Below are 25436 nucleotides of genomic sequence, written 5' to 3' on the forward strand. Positions count from 1 at the left end.
CAGGCAGACAGAGTGGTGGAAGAGAGGGAAAAGCTAAAATAAATAAATAAATAAAAAAGACCCAGTGGGATTAAGAGGAAAAACCCAGCAGTGACCCTGGGAGGGACACATGTGAGGTGGGATGGAGGGAGAGAATGAGGAAAAGGGCCAGAGCATCGAAAGGTAAGGCGAGGGGAGAATGAATGTTTACGACTAATCAGGTCGCCCTGACTGTAACAATAGAGGCTGATCCCTTGTAAGGCAGCTGGTGACTGATTGGCTGATAACCTTGTAGTCAGGCGGTTAGGAGGGCATGTCTTTTAATTCTTCTGTCTCTCTTTTAAACTTCAGTGGGATAACTTTTACTCAGGCTGAAACAGTGACTCAGAGTTGTGGCAAGGACAGTGATGAGTCACAAAGCCTCCAGGAACCAGAGGAGGAAGACCAGGCTGACGGAGGACACTATGATGGAGATGGAGAGCCCAGCCAGGTCAGATGTGACAAAACCACATAAATTAAATATAATATAAACAAAAGCTCTATCCATCACAGTCAGTGCAACTCATATGAAACAGCAAATGAGCATTTAGCGTGTCGTTTTGTTTGTGTGCTTGATAAAGGGTGCAGACGATCAGTGCAGCGGTGCAGAAGTGTTACCAGACAGCACTCTGGTAGCCACAGACACCCAGGACGATACTGGGTGCCTCCCATCATCCTCCCTACAGACAGAAGAAGAGTTGTCCCCCACTCCTGTGTTATCTTATCCCTCTAACACACAGAGTAGGTCACATACCCAGCGGACAGATGCATGGGGCCTGCAGGGTGCATTTATAGAAAGCACTTGCTTGTATGAGACTATTTAAATGTAAATGGGTTATAGCTAATGCTGCTTAAGTGCTTTTCTTTGCCATTTGTGTTTTTATAGATCGCCCACCTGAACCCTGCTGGTACTGCTTGAGGTCTCTTGACTCGGAGTATCGCCCTGAAACTACACAACAGGTTTTTAAATTCATGACAAAATATATTTTACATTAGAGGGAGCGTTGAGAAGATGCTTCATGCATTCCCCATTCATTTAGTTTTCTCTAATGTAACACACACATATAAAATAATAGAGGATTTGTTATTGCTGTGCATTTTTTTGTGTAATTTTTAAAGACTCAAATTAAATTTAAGCCTGAAATCACTGTGCACAGCTCTTTTTTCTACTGTAATGCAGACCTCTGCTTTTCTTGGGCAGCAGGACGACTCTGATCATTTGTCACCGCTGCCCTCTAGTGGTCAGAAAGTGAGCTACCAAACAGACCCTCGGCCACACTTTGGTGTAGCTTGGTCGTCCCACTCGCCGTGTCACCCACTGTGGGGAAGCGAGGGGCCCTGCTGGGGTCAGAGAAACCAGGAAGTGCACTATCAGACACACACCTGTCCACACTGCCATCTGGACTTGCCCCCTGACACACTACGCTGGCACGAGGTTTGGCTCAGACACAGCTAAGCACACATAGACATAAATAGATCATCACTAAAGATACCACAGTTTATGGCACTCTGCTTTCTTTCTGTCTGCACAGGCAAAGTGTCTGCTGTTTGAAGATCTGAGGAAGTCAAACAAATAGATGAAGAAAATGTTTCTTTTTTGTTAATAAAAATAGTGTCTGCTGTCTAAATTAGAATATTCTCAGGAAGCTTTTAGTGTTTTAGTGTTGTGCAGTATCTGCTTGTGCTAGTAAATATCTATCTATTTACACTTAAGCTTTGTCATCACTATTCCTCACTTATTATTGTATTATATATTATTATTTTTACTCAATGTTGAATTTCTGTGACGTTCATTGAGCAAGGTGAAGTCATTCGCTTCATTTTCCTGGTCTACATCCCTATGTTAAAATTAAGATTGTTTAGATCTTTTACATTTATTTTTTCAATAAATAATGTTAGAAATGGACTAAAGAATGCACAATGATGCACTCACATTCTCATTTTATTTTAACGAAAATTTTTAACTTAGATCTTTAGGCAAAACATTCTTATTGGATAGTCATCTGGGGCATTATCATACACATGTCTTGTCTGTTGGATACACTGGCAATAAATTCACCATTAGCATAGGACAGGTTTAAACGTGACTTAATGAGTCAATAAGTGTTTATAAGTAGGGTATATCTCAGTGTGTCTTTCCACTTCTCTATTTTTTAAAATTTCATCTTTACTGCTTTTGTTTATTTCCCCAAATTCCTTATTTTCTTTGATTTATCACACTCATTTGAGGTTTTTGACCTCATGCAGCCCAATCTGATATCAAGGGAGCCTAAAAAGTAAAACTGATCGATAACAACCCATGAAAAAGTTTCAAAAACAGCTCAAAATTCCCCCCCAATGTGAACAAATACCATAGAAAAGACTACAGTTTCAGTTTTTCCACATTCAGCTGCTGTCACAATGTGATCTATTGGCTTTTTTTTGGGGTGCAAAGTCCATCTTTTATGCAATTTTACCTTGGTTTACTTTACAAACCAAGACATTAAAGAGAAGCTATCTGTGTCACACCCCTGATCTGAGAATCTAAGTCAGCCTGTGACATGGTCTGGTGTGAAATTCAGGCAGATAAGGGAGAGCTAGCCTGCTAAAGTATTATATAAATATGTCAACCCTTTACTATATGTGTGTGGTCAAGCACTACAACCAGTCATGGTGCTGTTTTTCCTCTCCAGGATAAAAGAATATCTGTCACTTATAGCTAATGTCCATCAGGGCACAAGTTGGGGCACAACACAAAGACAGACAACCATTCATGCTCACATTCATGTCTGCGGTCAATTTAGAATCACCAATTCTAAATTGACCGCACGTCTTTGGACTGTGGGTGGAAGCCAGAGTACCCGAAGAAAACCCAAGCAAACACGGGGAGAACAGGACCTTCTTGCTGTGAGGCAAAGGTGCTAACCAATGCTGTGTTGCCCATAACTATTCAGTTCAGTTAAATTCAAATGGACTCATATGGCTAATTCAGAACAACAGTCACTTTGTGGTGTTTTGTATTGTAAGGTAAAGACACTGCAGTATTAGAGAAAAACCCCAACAATCAAGCAAAAACTCCAGCAGAGCCAGACTCAAGGAGGGGCAGCCATCTGACTGGTTGGTGGGTGAGGGGAGAAAACACAGACTCAGAAAGAGAGGATATAAAGTTTAATGGGATGCTGCAGTAGTATATAAGCGTGGGCAGTGAAAACAGGTCATATAACTAATGTTAAAATGAAAATGAGTCAGTTACTAATTATTATAATGTGATTAGTTACAATTTACCTTCATAAAAGCAGACTGTTTTAAAGGGAGTGACTGGAATGTCTTGAACAGAGATCTGAGCTGGTTCCTTGTGATGTCACAACATTCTGTGCCAGATTCTTCTAGAATCTTATTGGCTGTTGGACTCCTTGTGGCTGTAGGTAGTCTCCCTGTCATTCCTTACATAGTGATGTAACATTTTTCAATGTTTTCTTTAAACTACAGTGGGTTTAGCCTGTGTCCCACACATCTACTTTCACTGAAACCCACTGTGAGAGTACAAGCTGCAGAAATCTTGTAATCTTGTAAAACATGGAAAACCTAGAGGAGAGCATTGGGGGAGAAGAGAATTATGGCATTGATCAGGAATACAGTGATCCAGAGACAGGAGAATATTTCAGTGATGACAGCTGTGACTGCATCTTAGACAGGAAAATCATGTGGCTGTCACTTCCTCGCCTGTGCTTGGAGCGTGTATTCAGTTTTCTGCCAGACCGGGATCGCAAAACTGCAGCTCTTGTTTGTCATCAGTGGCACAACATCATGCGCTCACCTTCTCTCTGGCGCCACCGCCATTTTCACTTTAGTGGTCGGATTTCCAAATTCAGGAAGCCACATTACTCCTCTGCCATTGCCTATGTGAGCCATCTGGGCGCCTACCTGGAGAGGTTGGAGGTGACTGTGTGTCCTCCAAGGAAAACCCAGTCAGCCCTGAGACTGAAGGGAGCCATCACTCGACTGTTTTCTGAGCTCATCAGGTAAAAGAGGCCTGTCTGAATCAACTCGTGGTTTTACACAAATCAGGGCCCCACTCTGTTACCCTGTGCAATATAAGTAAAAACTCACACTGCAACCTTATGATTGTAGTGAAGTAGATTTTGGGTTGGGATGTTACATGATGTCCCTAAACGCACCACTGACATCCACACCTTTCAGCCGACAATTACCTGGCTATAAGAAACAGCTGCGCTTCACTACTGGGAGAAGGCATTTGGCAGTCTTGGCAATCTAAGGTGGCTGCAGCACTAGGCAGTTGAGCTCCACATATCTCTTAGGGAAAGCTACTCAGTTGCCCTTAGAGAGTGGTAAGTGCGACTTTTGTTTATTATACTGTGGCATAGTAGGGTGGACTTTTGACTACTGTTTTCCTCTTTTGTTGCAGGTGTATATTATACTGCTGCTGTCTTGTCAGATGCCGTTTTGTTTGTTATGCACTACTTTTATAAAGTATAGTGATTTGGGATGTGGTTTTATGTAGATCTTTTATTGATTGTTTAATGTTTTATCTTTTCCTTTATTGCTTTAGTGGAGGTGCGGCCGCTTGTTCAGAGGCTAGGCACGTGAGGTGGAATCCCCTCCCCGATGCATGCGAGTGTACACACCGGGCATAGGCAGATTGCACCCTTTAGAGTTTAGTGTGAGTGAGGTTTGCTGTGAAATCACACGGGTGAGTAATTGGTGGCACCCTTGGGCACTCCTCCCTGTAGGTTGCCTCCTCAAGTGGCCGGTCTCCACCATTTTGTTTAGTTGCTGCTTTTTAATATATTGTGCTTGTTTTAGGGTAGCATTGTGGCAGGGAGTATGTTGTTTTAATTATTGTTTGGTAATAAAGGGTTTTAATTTATTTTACTCTCTTACCCCTGCTACCCTAGGTGCCTTTTTAATCTTTTAGTTATGTTTTAGTAGTTTTTCTTAATAAACTTTGCATTATAAACTCCCTTTGTCTCACCTCTGCCTTTAAATAACGAGTCTGTGGGCTTTGGTAGCCAATACAATCTTCTCATTGGCTAGAGAAATCTTTCCTGGGGTTGTAGCGCCCTCCCCCAGGTGGCGTTGTCACTACTTTAGTAACCGTCCCCGGTTATATCTTATTTCCGCGACACCACAATCTGGCGTTGTCGACAGGATATTTTCAGGCAGAGATCTGTTGCATGTTGTTTTGTTTTTTTGGGGGTTAAATCTGTTTGGTTATTGTAGTGCAGCGGCAAGACAGCAGCAGTGGCAGCGTCGGGACGGACTTCTGGTTTTTATAAAGTGATATTTAAATACTCTGGTTTATTATGGAGGAAGAGCTCACACAGTTACGAGACTTGGTAGCTCAGCTGCAAGCAGAAAATCGGCGGATGCAGCAAGAGCGAGGATCGAGCAACCTGGCACCAGTGCTGCTGCTACAGGTTCATCCACCAATGGGCATTCTGCTGTTTCAGCTCCCGCGACTGAGAGACTGATTTATATTCCTCGGGAGAGGAAGTGCCCATGGTTCAACGGTAAGACTGGTATAGGTATTGCCGAATGGGTGGAAGAGGTGCAGGCCTGTTTGAGGGCACGACATCTTTCACCAGCCGACCAAGCCCTTTTCATCTATGATCATCTAGAAGGCGAGCCCAGAGAAGAGATTAAATATCGGCTTCCAGAGGAGAAAGACGATCCCGAAAAGATTTTGACTATTTTACAGGAACTGTATGGCTGTACTAAGTCATATGTTTCTCTGCAGGAAGAGTTCTTTTCAAGACGACAGCAGGAGGGAGAAACATTGCAAGAGTTTTCGCATGCTCTTATGTGCCTCATGGACAGAGTTGCGAAACAGTCCCCTCATGTTCTGCTGAACAAAGATGTGTTGCTTAGAGACCAATTTGTTGAAAATGTGCTTGATTGTTTCTTACGTAGAGAATTAAAACAGTATGTCCGCAGCCACCCTACTGCCACCTTGATGGATGTTCGTCATGAGGCTATATTATGGGAGCGTGGAGGTATGCCAGGGGGCGGGAGGGATAGAAGTTACTCGGTTCCCCGGCGCTAGGCTTCCAACACACTGTCCAGGAGGTCCCTTTTAGAGGTAGTCCGGCAGGTATTGCACCCTATGCCTCTGAAATACGGGAGTTAAAAGAGATTCTTAAAAGTCAGCAAGAGCAGTTGAATCAGCTCGCAAAGAGTCTTGCTGCTTTGAATAGTGCTTCCACACCATATCCTGCCTCACGTAATAAGGCTGTCATTTGCAGACGGTGCCAGAAGGTTGGGCATTTTGCCAGGGAGTGCCCTGGTGAGCCCACAGTCATGCCTGTGCAGTCAGCTGGTACAGCAACGCAAGCCAGTTTGAGTAATGTCGTTTGTTCTTCCATGCAGGAAAACTTCCACCCCCTGAACCATTGAGCCGAGATTCAGGTGGGGGCATCCTAGGCTCAGAGTTTGTATTACCTGACCCGTTGCCGCAGGTTACTGGTGGGAAACCAGTAACTGGTAGGAAACCAGTAACCCCCGCTGTCAAAACCATCACTTCACCCCTCTCTGGGTACGCATTGTCTGACCTTCGTATGTTGCAGGAGACTGACCCCGTGATCCGGGAGTTTCTGCCCTTTTGGAGGCGGAGGCGGGGCCCTGACGCTAAGGAGCGTGGTCGCACTTCAAGGCTGGCCCTCGGGTTGGTCAGGCAATGGAGTAGGCTAGTGGGGCGGAATGGGGTGTTATATCGGAAGGTCTGTCATCCAAGGAGAGGAGAGACACTGCAGGTATTGCTGCCAAAGTCCCTTCAGGGTCAAGTTTTGCAACATGTGTGCCAGGAGCATGGTCATCAGGGTGTTCGGAGCACGGTAGATGTGGTTTCTCAATGGTGCTACTGGGTAGGGATGTATAGAGACGTCCAACGGTGGTGCCAGGAGTGTGAGCGATGCCAGTCGGCTCAAGATGCACCAACCCAACCGAAGCAAATCCCTGTAGCTGATTGGCGTAAGAAGCGCCACGACCAGCAAGCTAAGGATGCTCCCCTGCGAGAAGGTCAGTTGGTCTATCTGAAGAAAGTTGGACTCGGAGGTTGTGATAAAAGTAAGGGTGCTATGAGTTCATTGGCGTATAAAGTGCTAAAGGCCCCTCACCAAAATGGGTCCATGTATACTACTGCCCCTGTAGAAGAACCGATGCACGGTGGCGAGTGGTTTTTATTGGTCTCTGAACCTATTCCAGCCCCAAGCAGTTGCCAACAAAGACCAGAGACTCCTAGCCCTCGTAGGTCAGATGAGCTAGAACCCTCAACGTCCTCCGCGAGGTCGGCCTGCCCTGACCAGCTGCCAGTTATGGCTGGTGTTCATAACGATATAGCCCCTTTACGCAGGACTAATCGTGGTAATGCTGGGATGCACCCAAATCCGCACCATTTGCCCCAGGCAGCAGGAAGTAGAGCAATAGAGGCCGTGAACTCACAGGCACCTGTGCCTACTACAGTTACCCTGTTTAGACCTTGGCAGTGAGTGTCAATCGTCGGGACGACGATTCAAATCTCGGGGTAGATTGTAGTGAAGTAGATTTTTGGGTTGGGATGTTACATGATGTCCCTAAACGCACCACTGACATCCACACCTTTCAGCCGACAATTACCTGGCTATAAGAAACAGCTGCGCTTCACTACTGGGAGAAGGCATTTGGCAGTCTTGGCAATCTAAGGTGGCTGCAGCACTAGGCAGTTGAGCTCCACATATCTCTTAGGGAAAGCTACTCAGTTGCCCTTAGAGAGTGGTAAGTGCGACTTTTGTTTATTATACTGTGGCATAGTAGGGTGGACTTTTGACTACTGTTTTCCTCTTTTGTTGCAGGTGTATATTATACTGCTGCTGTCTTGTCAGATGCCGTTTTGTTTGTTATGCACTACTTTTATAAAGTATAGTGATTTGGGATGTGGTTTTATGTAGATCTTTTATTGATTGTTTAATGTTTTATCTTTTCCTTTATTGCTTTAGTGGAGGTGCGGCCGCTTGTTCAGAGGCTAGGCACGTGAGGTGGAATCCCTCCCGATGCATGCGAGTGTACACACCGGGCATAGGCAGATTGCACCCTTTAGAGTTTAGTGTGAGTGAGGTTTGCTGTGAAATCACACGGGTGAGTAATTGGTGGCACCCTTGGGCACTCCTCCCTGTAGGTTGCCTCCTCAAGTGGCCGGTCTCCACCATTTTGTTTAGTTGCTGCTTTTAATATATTGTGCTTGTTTTAGGGTAGCATTGTGGCAGGGAGTATGTTGTTTTAATTATTGTTTGGTAATAAAGGGTTTTAATTTATTTTACTCTCTTACCCCTGCTACCCTAGGTGCCTTTTTAATCTTTTAGTTATGTTTTAGTAGTTTTTCTTAATAAACTTTGCATTATAAACTCCTTTGTCTCACCTCTGCCTTTAAATAACGAACGAGTCTGTGGGCTTTGGTAGCCAATACAATCTTCTCATTGGCTAGAGAAATCTTTCCTGGGGTTGTAGCGCCCTCCCCCAGGTGGCGTTGTCACTACTTTAGTAACCGTCCCCGGTTATATCTTATTTCCGCGACACCACATTATCATTGCGACCTCCACAGGGTGAAGGCCCCACTGCGCTCGCTAGCTGTCATGAACCTGGAGCTGGACAGAAGCGCTTGGACTACAAGCCTCAGAGCCTCAATGGTGGGCTGCCTGATTTCATTCCTCCAGAGAGGCAGCTCAAAACTCAACTCCATTTGTCTGAGCGGGATGCGAAACTGCATCCATCAGGTGACTACAGCACACATCCTAAGATAATGTTTCAACAGCTATATGTCACCACCCAACTTCCAGCTCTCCACTACAGTGCTAGAGTTATTTAAAACACAGAACAGATCTCATCAGCTGAGAACTGGAGCCAAAATATTGTGTGTGTCAATAAATCAGTCTTCATATTAATATAAACTTAGATTTTTGTGAAAAGTTACTAAAAGATGTTTAAATTCAGAGACATAAGACCATATTACTGAACTGAATTGAAGCTAAGTAGTTTAATATGCTAATTCAAATCAAATATCTTCTTTGTGATGCTTGATTCTTACCTTAATGTTTTATAATAAATGCCACAATTTTAGTCACCAGTTTGCAGGTCTCCATATAAAGCTGCAGTATGCAGAAGTTTAGGGCAAAATTTCTGTGTTTAAAGCCTCTCCTGCCAGACAGCCACAAGCTAAAAATATTGACTTTTGGGTTCACATCAATCACAAACTCCTAAATATCAAGCTCAGTGGAGCTGTAACACTCCTTATTACTTCCTAAATGGATTTCTGATAGTTTAAAGTTTAAGACCTCTCACTGGGCAATGTTTGCTGTCTAGGCTAGATTGATTATTATACTGATTGTGGTCTTCTTAAGCTTTATATGGTTTCTGAACCTTTAACTTCTAGGGTTTGGAGCTGCTTTCTGCCTTGTCACATTATGAAACGCGCTTCTACCCCCGGTGCTATATTTCCTCTTTGGATTTGGAAGCATTCTTTTCTGGTTCGGTGAACGTCTACCTCAACTCCAGCGTGCCTGACAACCTGAGCCAGTTGCAGTGTCTCACCGATCTGAGGCTGAGTTACTCCTGTCTGTCAGATGAGCTGCTAATGGCCCTCCAGCAAAGACACGGGGGAGGGAGGCGAAAGTCCCGCAGAGATGACAACACCCTGCAAACATTTTCACTGCACTGCTGTCTTAAAGAACCCCATCAACAGGTAAGCATGAAACTAACCTTTCCAGTGGCCTTATTTTATTATTGTGTGGGGATGTGAGAATGATGTAGCTGTTATTTCCAACAAAAAACAGATTCACTGCTTCTGTGGTTGGACACATTGTAATGGCAGATGTATAGATCCTGGGTAGGAAGACAGGGTTTAAAATACCCCCACAGGTCTAATTTCCATCTCTGCTTCTTTTTGTCTGTCAAGCTGGTTTGTGGCAGCTCATGGGCAACTTTGGCATCAAGCTGCCCAGACCTCAAAGTCAAGATTTCAGTGAACCAAGTCGTCAACAATGATCGGCTCGCGAGGATGCTGCTGCCCGAGATTCCCCTGAGTGAATACTGCATGTCTGCTTTCTACTCGCCCAACGAAGACTGGAGTCCCAAGCCTCTCCTCAGCGACATACTGCCTCAGTACAGACACACCCTTCAGGTCAGGGTGCTGAGCAGGCAGCATTAGAGAGTTCAGAGTGTAGATATGATATGTTAAAATGAATGCCTGCTCATTACAATCAGCACATTACTGTATGCTATATATATTACATCAGCTCATTTGAATTTGATCTGGAGAGGCTCTGAAGTTCTCTCAACTCTCAACTTATGTCCACAAGCAATGTCATTACATCTGCAACCAGGAATAACATTGCCTATTGGTCATTGTTTATGGCATTTATTGTGGATTATTGATGGGATTGTTACTAGATTTTTAAACATTCCCCAAGAAGGTTCAAATCCACTGGCTGGCTGGTGCCTTTCTCTGCGAAATCATTTAATGTGATACAACACATGCATACTGTGTAAATGATGCTTCAAGAAGAGGGAACTGAAGGGCATATGGCCTCGTCCCACAAACTTTACAAGAAATTGGCTGAGACAGTCTTTAGTAACACACTATGTTTAAAGAACTAGGCGTTGAATTAAAGAACAGCAGTTGCCTGATGGAGAACTGGCTTAACATGAACCTAGTTACTGAATCAAAATCATTATCTTGCAGCATCTAAACCTGGACTTAAACAACTTCGGTGAATCTTTGGATGAGGAGCTGTTGGAGCTGGTTAAAGTGTGTGAGCGTCTGGTGAAGCTGAGCATCTGTGCATTCTTGGAAATCCGAACTGTTGCGAGGCTGCTAGACATGACTTTAACTCAAAGGAGCTCCCTCAAGGAGATCCACGTAAGACGAAACAGCAATGTCAACCTGACTCTGCACACACAATAAAGATACACACACTCACAATAATGCTTTTAAACATTTTGTCTTGCAGGTAAGAATCTGCAGCTTTAATGAAGACGCTGGAGAGGAGGAAGAAGCACTGGAGAAAATGCTGTCTTCCTACCTTCATCTTCCACCTGATCTGTGTTTTTCTGCAATAACTTACCCGTTTGAATAACACTTTCACGGGGATTTGTCGACCAGGAAAGGACAAACAAAAAAATAAATAAATGAGTGAAGCATAAAAAGCATCTTTGTTGCAAATAATCAAACCAAAAGGGTAATAACTGGCCATTTTTATGTGGATTGCCCCCCCCCCCCACTAGCTGTCTCTCACTCCCTCTCTCTGTCTCTTGCCTGTTTTTCTCAGGGGTGGTGTGAGTGGCAGTGGTGGGTGTGCATGGAAACACTGACCTACTTTCTCTGCGAAGGGTGATGAGGGAAGCAGAGTGTGCACGTGTGTGCATGCATGCATATGTGTGTGTGGGAGAGCTCTATTTAAGGGAACAGGAGTTAAGAGGCAACAGCAACATACCAAACTCTTGGTTACACAGCTCACGCCTAACTGCACATGAAGTCAAGTGTATTGTGGGCTTTCAGTCATATTCATTTAATTTTTTTCTGTCATTATCATTATCTGTGCCACGACACCTCACCTCATTATTATTACGTATAGCGCTCGTACATTAAAAAAAGGATGTGGGCTAATGTAACATTATCTAAATGCTGGGGTATTTTAATTTGGTTACTTGAAACATCAAGCACCATATCTGTATTTATCTGTACACTAATGTTAATTCACCCTTCTTTCAGATTCTATATTATATTCAATAATTTATTCAGTGGAGGCTTATAGTCAGATGATATAAATTTATCTCCGCACATCAGGCAAACAGCATCCTGCACTTCATTGGTCGCCAAAAAGCCCCCGCCCCCTGTACATCACGTGACCAAATAATGACATTAGGCAGCGCGGCGGATCAGCCGATGGTCTGTCCAATCACCTGACCGCTGTTTGAATATTGATGTTCTGCCTGCCGCCACATTGCTACGCCTTTCCCATGCTGCTGCTGTTGTTGTTTTCTGATATTGTCTGAGTGGGACCGTCGTAAAATCGAGAAAGAAAAATGTCCTCGCTGCTCAAGCCGTTTTCGGTGTGTGAGGGGCCTTGCGAGAGCTGCGGTGTGAGGAGAGGATGCCAGAGCTCGGCTCCGGATCGGCAGCCTCCATCCCAGCGTCCGGCGGCGGGGCTGGGCTCTGTGCCGGCACACCAGCGGTCGTACGCGGCTAGGAGGAACCTTGCGGCTGCCGCGATCGGAGGGAGGAAAATAACGCATCCCGGAAAGGCCATCCTCGCAGGTTGATTTTACGACCTATTCAGCCGGCAGATCCCCACCCCTTCTCTCATAGCCGCTTAGTGCTTTCCACACACACAAACAGCGCAGACTAATCTCAATCTGTCGCCCATTAAGGCTGACCATGCAGAACTGGGTCAAAACTGCAGTGATGCTACTGCATGATGTAGCTGCACGTTAGTGTTAGTCTTTAATGCACCTCTGAGGTAATCTAAAAATGATGTAAGGGATGCTGAAGGGATTGTGCTGCAGAACCATCTCATCTTTTTGTTTTTTTTCTTTCATGCGGAAGTAGAAAATGCTGGCAAGGTCTCTCCCCCCTTTGCTGCCCTAAGAACATTCAAGAATAGTTGTGCACAGTGAGTCAACAAACATCAACAGCAGCGATTCTCCCTCTCCCCTTGTCTCCTCATTCAGGTGGCATCGCAGGAGGAATCGAGATCTGTATCACCTTCCCTACAGAGTATGTCAAGACCCAGCTGCAGCTAGATGCAAGAGTAAACCCGCCGCGATACAGAGGGATTGGTAGGTCACTGGGACATACATGTGAAGGTGGTCTTGTGCTGGTCTACTCACTCGTGGGCATGCTGTGTACTTGCAGGTGACTGCGTGAAGCTGACTGTGCAAGACCATGGGCTCAGGGGGTTGTATAGAGGTCTCAGCTCCCTGCTGTATGGCTCAATACCCAAGTCTGCAGTCAGGTGAAGATGCATGCATCATATAGAGTAGTTTAATATAAAGATTTTATGTGACAAAAAAAAAAAACTTGAAACAATTCAAAAGGAAGAAAAAAAAAAGAAGGGCGGCTGTGATAGAGAAGCACTTGGGCCTCTTGCATCCTTTTGTTTTGCAGAATCACAGATGAGCAGGGTTGCAAACTTGAAACTGATGAAGCAGCTGACTGATGTTGAATCAGTGAAACAGCATTTCTTAGTACTTAGCTAACCAGCATCTATGTTTTTCAAACTGTTTGGGCTTTTAAACATTAAAAAAGACCACAAAAAAAGCAGCAGCGTACACTCACTCTAGATAGCATTTTTGTCCTGTCTCCCCCCTCACCCCCAACCAGTAGCAGCAGATGACTGCCTCTCTCTAATCCTGGTTCTGCCGGATGTTTATTCCTGTTAAAAGAAAGTTTTTCCTTCCCACTGTCACCAAAGTGGTTGCTCACAGGGATCACCTGATTGTTGGGCTTTTCTCTATAATTGTAGGGTCTTTACCTTACCTGCCTTGAGGCAGCTGTTGTTGTGATTTGGCACTGTATAAATGAAACTGAATTGAACTGAATAGATAAACTGCATTTCAAACCAGCTGCATTATTTGTTTTGATAGCTTTTGCCAGTATTGCTCTGGTGGTGACCCGTTCAATCAACCAATCTTTCTTACAGGTTTGGCACGTTTGAAATGCTCAGCAATCCAATGCGAGATGCGACAGGGCGGCTAGACAACACACGGAGCCTCTTGTGTGGTTTGGGGGCCGGAATAACAGAGGCAATAATAGTGGTCTGCCCCATGGAGACGCTCAAGGTTCGTCGGAGGAGCGTGTAGTCACACTTTGGGGTCTGTTGGGCCATCAGTGAGTAAACTGGTCTTATGAAATCTTGCAGGTGAAGCTGATCCACGACCAGTGCTCCCTCCGGCCTCGCTACAGAGGCTTCTTTCATGGAGTCAGCGAAATTATCAGAGAGCAAGGTAAGAGAAGGAAATCTAAAGCAGCCGAGTGGTTGTAACTACAGATGTGCACGTGTGCTTGCGTTTCACAATGAGTCAAACTGTTTTAACCCGTTCAGGCGTGAGGGGGACGTATCAAGGCCTAACAGCAACCGTGCTTAAACAAGGAACGAATCAGGCCATCCGATTTTATGTCATGAACGCACTTCGCAATTGGTACAAAGGTGAGAAAGCGTGCTTTGCTCCAATATCTTGCAAGCGTCCTGCCTGTTAGAGCGGTCACAGTTGACTGATGGGTTCCCCGGTTTTGACATGAATGCATGTTTGGATTTGACCTCTAAGGGGATGATTCCAGGAAAGAAATGCACCCAATCGTCACAGCCATGTTTGGAGCAACAGCAGGAGCAGCTAGCGTTTTTGGAAATACGCCTCTGGATGTAGTTAAGACCAGGATGCAGGTAGGGAAGCATAAGTTGTAATGATTTTCTTGCTGTCGTCTGGTTATCTTTTTGAAAACCATTGTTTTACTGGTTTGTAGGGTTTGGAGGCTCACCGCTACAAAAACACAATGGACTGTGCCTTCCAGATCTTGAAACAAGAAGGACCGCAAGCGTCAGTAACTGATATCCTCCTTTTCTAGCTTGGTCTTTGTTTAAAAAAAAAAAAAAATCTTACTTCTGCAGACAAGCCATCTAACCTCATCTCACCTTGTTGTCGTCCTCCTGCAGGTTTTATAAAGGGACAGTTCCCAGGCTTGGCCGTGTGTGCTTGGATGTGGCCATAGTCTTCGTCATCTATGAGGAGGTGGTCAAACTGCTTAACAACGTGTGGAAGACCCAGTAGACGGGAGAGGTGGGGGGAGCACAGACCAGTGCCTCATGCTACGCACAACTAAACACCTCTAATCTCGTTCTTGATCAATTTTATTGCCACGAGCAGATGACATGTCGTCTCAGCCAGTCTCCACACTGTTACACATTCTAAATAAATTAAAAGACTCTAAACAAAGTGACTGAAAAGGAAAAGCAGAGTCGTTAGTTGCACTAAACAGTTCAATGTCAGACTAACAGGAGATTATTTGATTTTGAAGCGCGAGACGAAGGAGATGAGGGGAGGACGTGCTCGGTGCACCTGACCTAACTTGTAGGCTCGGTTTTGTGAATCTCATCATCACAAAACATGATGAAACAAATGGAAACGTTTCGACCCAAAGGTCCAAATTTTGAAGGGGAACAAAAGGGAAGAAAACACATGACCACTGTTTTAGCTTTTGATGACTGTTGTTACCTTACATGTTGTAGAGTGAACACTTTGTAACAAAACCATTAATGTGTCTTTTGACTCACTGAGTACTTACTATACTGAGCAGAGAACGAGAGAGAGGGTGATGCTTTAACACATCATAGTGTTGCTGTTGCTTACCCTGCTGTGCTTGTGGCATCATCGCACTGTAACAGTCACAGGATATCTTTTCTGTGTCTCTGTGATGAACTCTGAGATGAACATTTTACGGCCGCTGCTGTGTACAAAGTTGCTGCATGTATGTTAATGTGGCATCAGTCTAACACACTGACAGTGACTCGCAGGCTGCTCAAGGCTGCACAAACTGGTCTGGAGCCTGTGCTTCTCCAGCGGATCATTTCAGGGTCTCAACCTGTCAGAAGTGATGATTAATCTGGTGATGTAGGAAACAAATCTGTATGTAGCGTAGTCTTTACACGGGGATTTGGTGAGCTTTTGGTTGCTAATCTGGTAAGATTCTTAAAGCTTTGAATTCTCTACAGCAGGACATGAAGGCTTCATTTGGGAACATTTGACCCGTATTGCTTTATTCTGACCCTCAGTCTGAATCATTTTCAAGCAAATGTTGGCGTGAAGCATGGGGGGAAGAAAGGTTGTGCCAAGCTGAAAATAAGCCATATTACTTTAATAGTCTTCAATCTTCAGCTGTTCTGCTTATGGATTCACTCATCAAAAGGACTAATTGGACATTAAGCAATTTTAAGATTCTTTAACTGAAGGTCAAGCATCTCAAAAGCTAAAGACTGCTAAAATTGCTAATTAGCTCCTCGAATTTACTTCAGTACTACAAGTTTTCAAAATATTGGCGAAATTTATCATTTTTAATCTGCAACATGTAGTAAACAGATTCTTTTTTCATATCACATCTACAGCACCTGAAACTTCCACAGTAATGTGTCAGAAGCTCAATCAATGGGGGAGGCTCAGATTTGATTGACCTGGTGGCACCACAGAAGCCTTTGTCCTCTTTGCCAAGCTGCTTCAGCAGGATCTCTAGCATAACGTCCTCAATAGCAGAAAATCTTTAAACCATGAGCAGCAAAATGTTGTTTGTTTAGGTCTCTACCACCGTTTTCACTTATTAATGCACTTTTTTTTAAAAACTGTTTGGACTTTGTGTTTAAGGTTTACTGCTTTTCATACGTAGGGGAAACAGCATTTGAGATTTGGCAGTCATCGTTGATCCCTGCTGGGCACATTAAAGGTTTGGTGTTTTTGTTGAAAACCATCAATGCTCATGTATGATCCATATAACCAGATATTACTAATAAACTTGTGATTATTACGCCTGAGGGAGTGAGTTTGATTACTCTGGTCTACCAAAAAAAAAGAAATGTTTGCTACTGGGAACTTCAGACCAGATCTTCATCTACTTATTTTAAATAATTACAGAAAGCTTGTCCAATTTGTGATGTTTCGACAGTTCAAAATATCAGCACAATTTCTGGGTTTTAATTTCCCACTAAAGATGCTTTGATCCATTTTTTTTAAAAACAAACCACAAGATGATACCAGAGTCGTGTTTAAGCAGATTTCTGCCAGCTCAAAATAATATGAGGTCAGAGTGCTGAAACATGTTTGAGGCACTTGCTTTTCCGTTTGTACTGCACATTCATCTCACTTTGCAAGAACCAACAGCAGTTACCCATCATGCTCAGGATTAAAATTTCCCTGATATCAGCTTCCATCACTTTTATATCTTGATGAAATCTTTCCCCGTGCTGATCAGAGAGATTTGGTGGAAAAAGTTGAGAACGTAAAAAGTGCCCCTTCAGTAACGCCGGCACTCATTAGCTGATAAGCTTTCAGGATGTTATCCACCAGCTCAGTATAAACCTCTGCTCAGTGATTGCCAAGAAAATTCTGGAAAACCTGCTGCTGATTCAGTTGGCTTTAGTTTCCTTTTGAACTCCTCCTCAAACATTTATTCACAGATTTCAGGACCAACAAAAACACCTTCCTTAAATTTGGCCTCACTTGAGAATAAACTGATTTCTTAAATGCCAAAAGGAATCACTGTTCCAGTCCGGTCATCATTGTCATCCAATACTTGAATGTGCCACACAAAAATGATTTTCAGATGTGGAGTTGGCACGTGTTAAAGTTCAGGTGAAAGAATCCAAGCAGCAAAATGCTTGTTAACCAGGTTAACATCCTTCACTGCTGAATCCCAACAATATCCAACTGTTTATATTTTTATCAACAGTCATAATTGTAAACAGTGAATCACTAGCACAGTAGTTTGAATAATTTCAAGTTCCAGCAAACAACCAACAGCCTTATTACATCAGAGGACAGTTTGTTTAAAACCTGACACAAGGTTCTGTTGAAGGCAAAACTGCTGCTTTCACTGATTAGAGTTAAAAATATTTATTTATACAGTAAGAACTGCCATTACATATTTTTGGGAAATCTTGATTCTATAAACAAATTTGATGATTGGCGGTGGAGTTCATAACTAACAGAGCTCAATAGACTTACCATTTAAGTAAATAATCAATATATTTCACATGCTGGTTTCCACCAGTGCTTTTATAACAAACAACCACTTAAAGTGGATGAACACTTCAAGCAGATTCTTGAGTGGAATCAGGAAACTAATATAAATATACTCATTTATATTTACATTCCTGTAACAAGAACAGTCAATTTGACATTCACAGTGTGGGCTGTGACTCAAACAGTTCAGAGTTGGTGACACTTGGCTTCACCACAGAGGCAGAAAAATCAGCAGATTGCAGCTTTGCTGACAGGAGATTAAAGGCTGAAGGAGCACGGCGAGCACCATCTGCATTTACATCACAGAGGAAGGCTTCACTGCCCCCACCCGATACTCACAGTTTATCTAGTGAGGCCTAAGGTGACAAAGTAGCAAACGTGGTCCTGAAAATATGCAGTTCCTTGCTCCAAAATAGGAAACCATAAACACGTGTTAGGATCTGTTTCAATAGATGCACAACCTTGTTTGGCTTTTAACCACGTGTGCATGGCAACCGAGCAAGTTTCTGAAGCCATGTCAGAGCGCCTGATCTAAAACTGAATTGTATACCAAGATGAGACGATAATAAAGGGGGGGGGTATACTACACATTACAATCTACTTGTAATAAATTTAAGAGGCTGCTGATGATTTTACATTCTGGTTCATCTGAATGCTTTTAAGCTCTTGCACTGTTAATATTCCCACATGGGCATTTGTATTGTGACTGCATTTGCATTCTCTGACACTCCCACTAGTGACAGATACTTATGAAGTCAAATGGGTAATTAGATAAAGTCTAGCTGCCCTTGTTCCAGCTGTCAGCTGTCTGGAAGGAGATGATGTGACAATCCTTTGTCAAAGTCCAGAAATAGAAGAGAACTGTGGCTATCTTCTCCATCTAGAGAAAGAGAGAAAGAAAGAAAAAAAAAAAACACACAAAAAAAACAAAACAACGCAAGGTAGATGTTTTAGGTGTGCAGAAATGTTGAAACGCTGATAAACAGATGGATGGATGGACAGAGGTTTTCTGGAATCAAACTCACATTCTGAGACACTTGTCTTTTCCGCCACTGGCCACTCTCTGCCCATCAGGACTCCAGTCCACAGCGTAAACCTATACAGATAAGACTCAAGGTAATTCAGGAAGAGTAATCAGCATTTTAAAGGAAGCATTTATATCAAATTTCCTTCCCCCACCTCGTCAGCATGACCTGGCAGGTCCATGTTGAGCTTCCCACTCTTAATATCCCACACTTTAAGCGTGCTGTCGCTGCTGCCGCTGACCAGCAGCCTGCTGTCTGCTGACCATGCTATTTGATACACTGATGCCACATGGCCACGCAGGGACATTAAGTACCTGTGGGCAAAAGGACAAGCAGGTAGAGTCATAATCTCTAAGATGTACATCTTTGGCTGTACAGCACCATCGCCTGGACAAAAGTTGTATTACTTGCAAATTAATTTATTATTCCTTGTGATGATGATTCTCTTACTTTCCAGTGCGTCCGTCCCAGATTTTAACAGATTTATCGAAGGAGGCAGAGGCAAGAAGCCTGGTGTCTGGGGAGAAGAGCACTTCATTGACCAGAGCGCTGTGGCCCGTCATCCTGGCCAAAGGCTTTTTGTCTTGTGCAGGATTCCACAAGAACAAGGTGAAATCATCTGAGCCGGAAACCAAGCGCTCTGGAGCTGAGCCCTGCAGCAGAAGATAAAGGTCAGGGTGCTAAAACAGGGAGGAAGGAAATGTGACTTTTTACAAATCTCAAGAAAGGGTACCTACCCTGACTTTATTATATCTGTCTAAGGCTTTCTCCTTCAGCTCTTCCACTGGGGAGAAGAAGAAAAACTTGTTATATGAAAACAACCCTCTTTAACTTTATGAGACCAGAAAGGTCACCAAACACACAGCAGCCATGCTAGCTGTATTTGTGCTGCCAAAACACTCTAATATCACACATTTTTGCTACTAAAAAAAACAGTTTAAATGACAAAATGTCAGACTGTGTGGTGCATATGTGAGACTTTGTTTTCTGGAGTCTAACCTATTAAAAAGTAAATGCTAAAAAAAAAACAACAACCCCAAAACAAAACAAAAACAAAAAACAAAAAAAACAACCTCAACTCACCATACACGGCAATGATCAATTACTAAAAATCAGAATGTTAAAGAACATGCAAGTGTTTTGGGTCTTACATGATCCAGTGAGATCCTGAGGGTTGACAGTGGCATTTGCGGGTTCAAAAGCTCCTGTACGCAGGACATAGTCAGTGCTGAGAGCCAGGGTGTTGACCCAGTGGGCGTGGCCCTGCAGAGTCCTGCATTGGACACCCTGCATCAAAGAGATGAAAATAAACACACGTTTCATCCAAACACTCTTCACAGATTTCTCTTTGCTCTTATCCTCATCCCCTCTGTGGCCATTAATATTTTAGTGTCTCAGCCACACATGAACATACTGTTAATAAGCCTATTTACAGATCTAAGGTCAGGTTTTAACTTTTCAACTGACCTGCACAAGGGCTTTCTAAGAGCAACAATTGTTTTATGTTAACAGTATGTATATACTTGAAATACAATAACCAGTAGGGGTGCAACGATACACAAAATTCACGGTTCGGTTCGGTTCGATACTTTGGAGTCACGGTTCGATATTTTTTCGATACAAAAAAATGTTCATGCTTCTTTAATTTGTCATTTATTAAAATTATAAATGTATATTTTAACTCAAAAGTACAGTTTTTAAATTTAATGTTGCTGAAACAACAAAGTAATAAAAAAATAAATCTATCTGATCGAGAAATCCCTCATCTTTGGAAAAGAGAGTTTATTACAGAGAAATGGCTCTTTCCAAAATAAAAGCTATACTATACGCTTCTGGGGTATACTCTCAGCAGCATATTAAACATATCAGGTCCCCATAAGGGGAATCATGTGCTAACGGCTGTCTAAATGACTCGGGTAAAGTTTGTAGCATGCGTGCTTGTTGTTTTTGTCTGCTTCCACTTGTCTTTGCACTAGGATGATGTCGGCGTAAATGTGCAGTCATATTCATTGTGTTCCCACTAGTGCTGTCAGCGTTAATCTGAAATGACGTTAACACCACAACATGGCAAATCTCCGTTAACGAGCTACCGCGGATCGACCCGTGCGTGGGGCTGGACGGAGTCAACACGTTAACAAGCAAACTGCGCTAACGCAGTAGTTCCCACCCATGTAATTGAGCATTGCGTGGCACATCCGACATACTGTTTTACTTTTGTCCATGACGCGCTTACCTTCAGGGTCATACTTCACATGAAAACCAAAATAGTTCCAAAAGCCAGATCTGAATGCGGGCGGGGGAGGTTCAATTTGCCATGTTGCAATGAGCTTAGCTTCTGTCTTGCTAGCTTGCGCTGCGCTCAGTGGATCTGCGCTCGACAGTGCAGCCTAGGTGGACTAGCCGAACGCAGATCCACTGAGCTCTCAACACAGACAGCATCGTCAGAAGAAAAGTTGATAAAATAAATTAAAAATGTCGTATTGTTCGATACACATGCGTACCGAACCGAAAGCACTGTATCGAACGGTTCAATATCGATACGAGTATCGTTGCACCCCTAATAACCAGCCATTTTGTTAGGTACACATGCTCAACTGGTTGTTACCACAAATATCTCATCAACTTCACAGCAGCAATTCAATGAGTTTAGGCATTTAGACATGAAGTCATGGCCAGGATGACCTGCTGAAGTTAAAACCAAACACCATAAGGGAGAAAAAAGGTGACTTTGAACGTGGTTGTCGGCGCCAGATGGGCTGGTCTGAGTATTTCAGAAACTGCAGATCTGCTGGGATTTCCCCCACACAGCTGGCAGCAGCAGCTCTCTGGGTGAAAATGCCTTGCTGATGCCATAACATTTGTCTATATTAGCATTATTAGCCTACATTCTTTATGTATGTTATGTAAAAAAACAAAAACAAAAGAAAAACCATAACTAAATAAAAAAGTGGACTGGATTACTCATTTTTGATGCACTAGAATACACACCAATATTGTTTAACATATTACTTAAAAATAAACATACCATATTGCTCTTATAACCCTTTAATAGCATATATTTCACACACACGCACTTACATCTTTTGCTCTCCACACTTTGACAGTCCTGTCCTGGGACGAAGTGTACAGAAGTCCATCTCCTCCCCATTTCACACATGTCACTGACTGAGTGTGCCCAGTCAGGATCTTCTCACATCGTCCCAACACTGTGTCCCAGATACGTATTGAGCCGTCCTTAGAGCTGCTGGCCAAGTACCGACACTCTGGATTACTGAAAGGGAGAAGAATAAAAAACAACTGTAAGACCACAAAGTTTAAGTTAGTCTAACATGATAATCAAATTATAATCAATACCTGCACAGTTGTAATGTAGTGAGTTCACATTTAAGGGAAACTATCTTCTTGTGTCTGTAACTTCAAGGCATTTCTGAAATCTTGTGATTTATTTGTTTGCCAAAACTACTCTGACAATTACAGCATATTTCCAACACAATATTGTTTTTCCAGCAGCCTTAAAAACAGACACGCTCTCCATCCTGCTGTTGAATAAGTAGTTTAGATATATCTGAACATATATTGGCTGCCTGACTCAAAGGATGTGCCTCTTGCTGAATAACTTAACAGTCCAAAGCTGATCTACAATATCTTTTGTATAACTGTAAATTACAAACTGCTTTTAAATTAAGTTTGGCTTCTTATGAAACAGAATTCATGTGTTACAGTTTCATTTCACAATGCAATATTTCAGTGGAGTGTTTTTGTAATTGCTATGCAACTAACTGCCATATCTGTAAACGCATTTTTACAGATTATCAGGCAAGGGAAGAGATTTTTGGTAGCTCAAGTCGTTTTGCTTTTATTTGTAGTCCAGCTGTAGTTCACAAATCACAGGATTTATCTGCATGCAGGTCCATGTGAAAAGCAAAAGACTATTTTTTTCCCTAAAAATCTCAATTTTTAGAAAGGAGTAAAAGTACTGTACATTTTTTAAAGTTTCGTATATAAAATGGGTCTGAATGAGAGGTCTGCAGTCAAATAACAGAGAAATTCAGGGAAGTGAAAAATCGATCAAGTGCTCACAGATGAAGAGGTTCCCAGCAGAGCCAAGTGATCCATTTGGTGTGTCCTGTCAAAGTCTTTCCTATCTGCGCACCCGTCACTGGATCCCAGAGACATATCTAGAGAAAGAGAAAAATAGAAAGGTTTAATGAATGCATCTTTGAAACCTAATTATGAATAACATGTGTTTGTTTTTGAAGCACACCTGACTGTTCTTGCATCCTGAAGCCAGCTTCTTTCCATCAGGTGACCAGGCGATGCTCAATACCCAGTGTGTGTGTCCTAAAATGAACAGTGGTGTATTAAAGCAATCAGTCACTTGAAGTTCAATGATTATCAGATCATGGTGCCTTGTAGATGTTATTTTATACCCCTGGATGTGTGGTGGGGTGTCTCGGTTGTCAAGTCCCAGAAGCGCACTGTGGTGTCGCCTGAACCACTCGCCAGATATCTGAAACAAAAACAGACGAATGGATCAATGTTTAAATCTAATTAGCGGTGTGATGTCACAACATAATTCCATTTTCATATACTGTTACACAACTCCGACCAAAAAGGTACAAGAGATCATGACAAACTGGCAGAGAAAAGCTGACATCTGTTCACTTTGTGTTAAAGGTACCCACTTGCCAGTGGGGCTGAAAGCAACTGAGATGACGGCCTCAGTGTGTCCCTGTAGTGTGCTGGTGCAGCGTGTCACAGCCCGAACCCTGAACAGAGCTTGAGGCTGGTACACCACAGGGAGAACTTGTTCGGTTTCAACCCCAAGAGCCTTAACGCATGTCCCCAGGCTGGACACCACCTCCATCTCCCCTTGCACAAAAAATGCCAGCGGGACTGGCTCCTCCTAGAGTGGATGACAAAAAAAAAAAGGAAAAAAAAAAAAAGCATTCAATGCAAAATTGATATCATGACCATCATATTTGATTATTTCAATCTGGACTATACATTTACACAATACACTGTATATGTTGTATAATTACCTTCTGAAGCAATGCATTGCAGACGAGCTGTAGTTTGTCTTGGGTGATGTCTAAAGGCACATCAAAAGGTGAACCCAGGATCTCCCCATTCTCGTCTTGAAACTGGATCAAAAGCCTTTCCACGTCCTCACTCGACATGTCTGATTCAGTTCCACCTCTAAGAAGACCATATTTTAAAAATGTTTAACATTTCTACAAAAATACAGGTCCGAAGAAATACTAAATGCAGATAGACAACCGACAAACAATGTTTCAAAATGTGGAAGTCTTAGCGGTGCTGCATTACTAACAGACGCTGATATTGCTGTGCATCCCCCTAAACGTAGTTAATTACAAAGCACTACTCAGTTTTTCAGCTAGCTAAATTCAACGAGACAGTGTCTAACATCAGTTCATTCAACTTAATTTAAACAAACGAAGCAACAGGCAGCATGTTGCAGAGCCATTTTAAAAAGTTATTACGAAAACTTCAACTGAATTGTCCAACCTGAATATTTGCTTTGGTTTACTGTTTTGCTAGCTGCTACAGTCTGTCAAGCTAACCAAGCTAGCTTGCCGTTAGCCAACACTTTAACCATCTATATACTTTCATAGCCGAGCCCAGGCCAGTAAGATAACAGTGACTTGTTTGCACAACCGTGTCCGAGTTTATACGACATTACAGTGTTAAACAACTGCGCTAAAACCTTACCTTTAGAGTGGTAGCGACAAGATAAAGATTCCCACGTGTGTACCACTGCAGAGCCTTTAAATGAAAGATATGTAAAGAAGCCAAAATGATCACGTCAGTTAACCGGTTCACGCAATGAATTATGGGAAGTGGCCGTGCTCATTCCTTCTCCATAGACGGAGTCCAGTCATCTTTACCTTCATAACGTCTCTGTAAGATCGAGCTTTTTAATTTCCTATCTTATGAACTGGACAGGCAACTAACTTTTACTTTATTCCATATTTTATTCCATATTTATTTAGATATATCAAAAATGAAAAAAATGGATACAAAAAACATCCATATTTATTCAGTTTAAATAAATAAATAAATAAATGAAAAAATATGCTTGCACTCCCACACGTTATGCATAATTACGACTGTACACGTAGTGTAGACTCGGAGAAATGTAGCCAGGATTTGAGACAGTAGAAAAGCATCTGTGTGTTAAACTGCAAATGCAAAGCAGGAGACAAACAGGAGAGACATTATCTCCAGGTGCAGAAGTGGATCAATGAACTCACCACACACTAGGGCAGCTGACTGTAAGTGCAGGATGTCCTCAACACATTTCCATTTGTTGTGCACTTTTCGAGTAGGCTCATGCTTTTAAAACTAGCTGCACAGTTTGATGAATGACCTCTTTTCAGTTTTGCAAGACAGGATGGGTACCACCCAAAATCTGACCTGAAAAAGACAATCCATCCACTCACTGGCCTCCTAAGTAATGCTGGCTTACCATGGCAGTCGAATTGCAGAACCACTAAAGCAAGGTGATCCTAGTAGTTAAACTGAGCTTGCACTATAATAACTTAAGAGAGATATGGGTGTTTCAGTTTTTCAGTACCAAACTATGTGAATTAGTGTAACTTATGTATCAGTAAAAAAGTG

The 25436-nt window shown here is 42.8% G+C and overlaps 3 protein-coding genes across 5 annotated transcripts; 2 read left to right on the forward strand and 1 right to left on the reverse strand.

Annotated features, from left to right (window-relative positions):
- The first annotated feature begins 3433 nt into the window (after nt 1-3433).
- LOC116331470 (F-box only protein 39) lies at nt 3434-11199 on the forward strand. The gene is made up of 6 exons (XM_031754159.2): nt 3434-4019; nt 8591-8762; nt 9419-9727; nt 9941-10165; nt 10727-10903; nt 10995-11199. The coding sequence occupies exons 1-6, from the start codon at nt 3574-3576 to the stop codon at nt 11118-11120; spliced, it is 1455 nt and encodes a 484-aa protein (XP_031610019.2). The 5' UTR covers nt 3434-3573; the 3' UTR covers nt 11121-11199.
- Nucleotides 11200-11898: 699 nt separating this feature from the next.
- slc25a1a (solute carrier family 25 member 1a) lies at nt 11899-16555 on the forward strand. 2 transcript variants are annotated; one of them, XM_031754114.2, is made up of 9 exons: nt 11899-12301; nt 12715-12822; nt 12899-12998; nt 13686-13824; nt 13905-13989; nt 14088-14192; nt 14311-14426; nt 14507-14580; nt 14697-16555. In XM_031754114.2, exons 1-9 carry the CDS (start codon nt 12070-12072, stop codon nt 14809-14811), a joined length of 1074 nt encoding a protein of 357 aa, XP_031609974.1. In that variant the 5' UTR covers nt 11899-12069; the 3' UTR covers nt 14812-16555. The 2 variants fall into 2 exon arrangements, with proteins under 2 accessions (XP_031609974.1, XP_039474651.1); XM_039618717.1 differs by lacking the exons at nt 11899-12301; nt 12899-12998 and adding an exon at nt 12578-12606.
- A 1069-nt stretch (nt 16556-17624) lies between these two features.
- Nucleotides 17625-24629, reverse strand: nle1 (notchless homolog 1 (Drosophila)). Of its 2 annotated transcripts, none has more exons than XM_031754135.2 (13): nt 24528-24629; nt 23837-23993; nt 23480-23700; nt 23225-23304; nt 23059-23135; nt 22875-22972; nt 21873-22065; nt 19946-20081; nt 19532-19578; nt 19245-19447; nt 18949-19108; nt 18795-18865; nt 17625-18649 (listed from the first exon to the last, which is right to left on the reverse strand). In XM_031754135.2, the coding sequence occupies exons 2-13, from the start codon at nt 23972-23974 to the stop codon at nt 18637-18639; spliced, it is 1437 nt and encodes a 478-aa protein (XP_031609995.2). In that variant the 5' UTR covers nt 23975-23993; nt 24528-24629; the 3' UTR covers nt 17625-18636. The 2 variants fall into 2 exon arrangements, with proteins under 2 accessions (XP_031609995.2, XP_039474650.1); XM_039618716.1 differs by lacking the exon at nt 24528-24629 and adding an exon at nt 24324-24494.
- Between the last annotated feature and the right edge of the window lie 807 nt (nt 24630-25436).

The sequence above is a fragment of the Oreochromis aureus genome, linkage group 10 (assembly GCF_013358895.1).
Source record: "Oreochromis aureus strain Israel breed Guangdong linkage group 10, ZZ_aureus, whole genome shotgun sequence".
In the NCBI taxonomy this organism is placed as follows: domain Eukaryota; kingdom Metazoa; phylum Chordata; class Actinopteri; order Cichliformes; family Cichlidae; genus Oreochromis; species Oreochromis aureus.

Coding starts and splice junctions, on each gene's coding strand:
- LOC116331470 (XM_031754159.2), top strand. CDS start 3,574: ATGGAAAACCTAGAGGAGAGCATTGGGGGAGAAGAGAATTATGGCATT. Junction 10,166..10,726: donor AGTACAGACACACCCTTCAG/GTCAGGGTGCTG, acceptor ATTATCTTGCAG/CATCTAAACCTGGACTTAAA. Junction 10,904..10,994: donor GCTCCCTCAAGGAGATCCAC/GTAAGACGAAAC, acceptor TTTGTCTTGCAG/GTAAGAATCTGCAGCTTTAA.
- slc25a1a (XM_031754114.2), top strand. CDS start 12,070: ATGTCCTCGCTGCTCAAGCCGTTTTCGGTGTGTGAGGGGCCTTGCGAG. Junction 14,427..14,506: donor TAGTTAAGACCAGGATGCAG/GTAGGGAAGCAT, acceptor ACTGGTTTGTAG/GGTTTGGAGGCTCACCGCTA. Junction 14,581..14,696: donor AAACAAGAAGGACCGCAAGC/GTCAGTAACTGA, acceptor GTCCTCCTGCAG/GTTTTATAAAGGGACAGTTC.
- nle1 (XM_031754135.2), bottom strand. CDS start 23,974: ATGTCGAGTGAGGACGTGGAAAGGCTTTTGATCCAGTTTCAAGACGAG. Junction 23,136..23,224: donor ACCCCACCACACATCCAGGG/GTATAAAATAAC, acceptor TGTTCATTTTAG/GACACACACACTGGGTATTG. Junction 22,066..22,874: donor TGCTGGGAACCTCTTCATCT/GTGAGCACTTGA, acceptor TCTCCCTTTCAG/TAATCCAGAGTGTCGGTACT.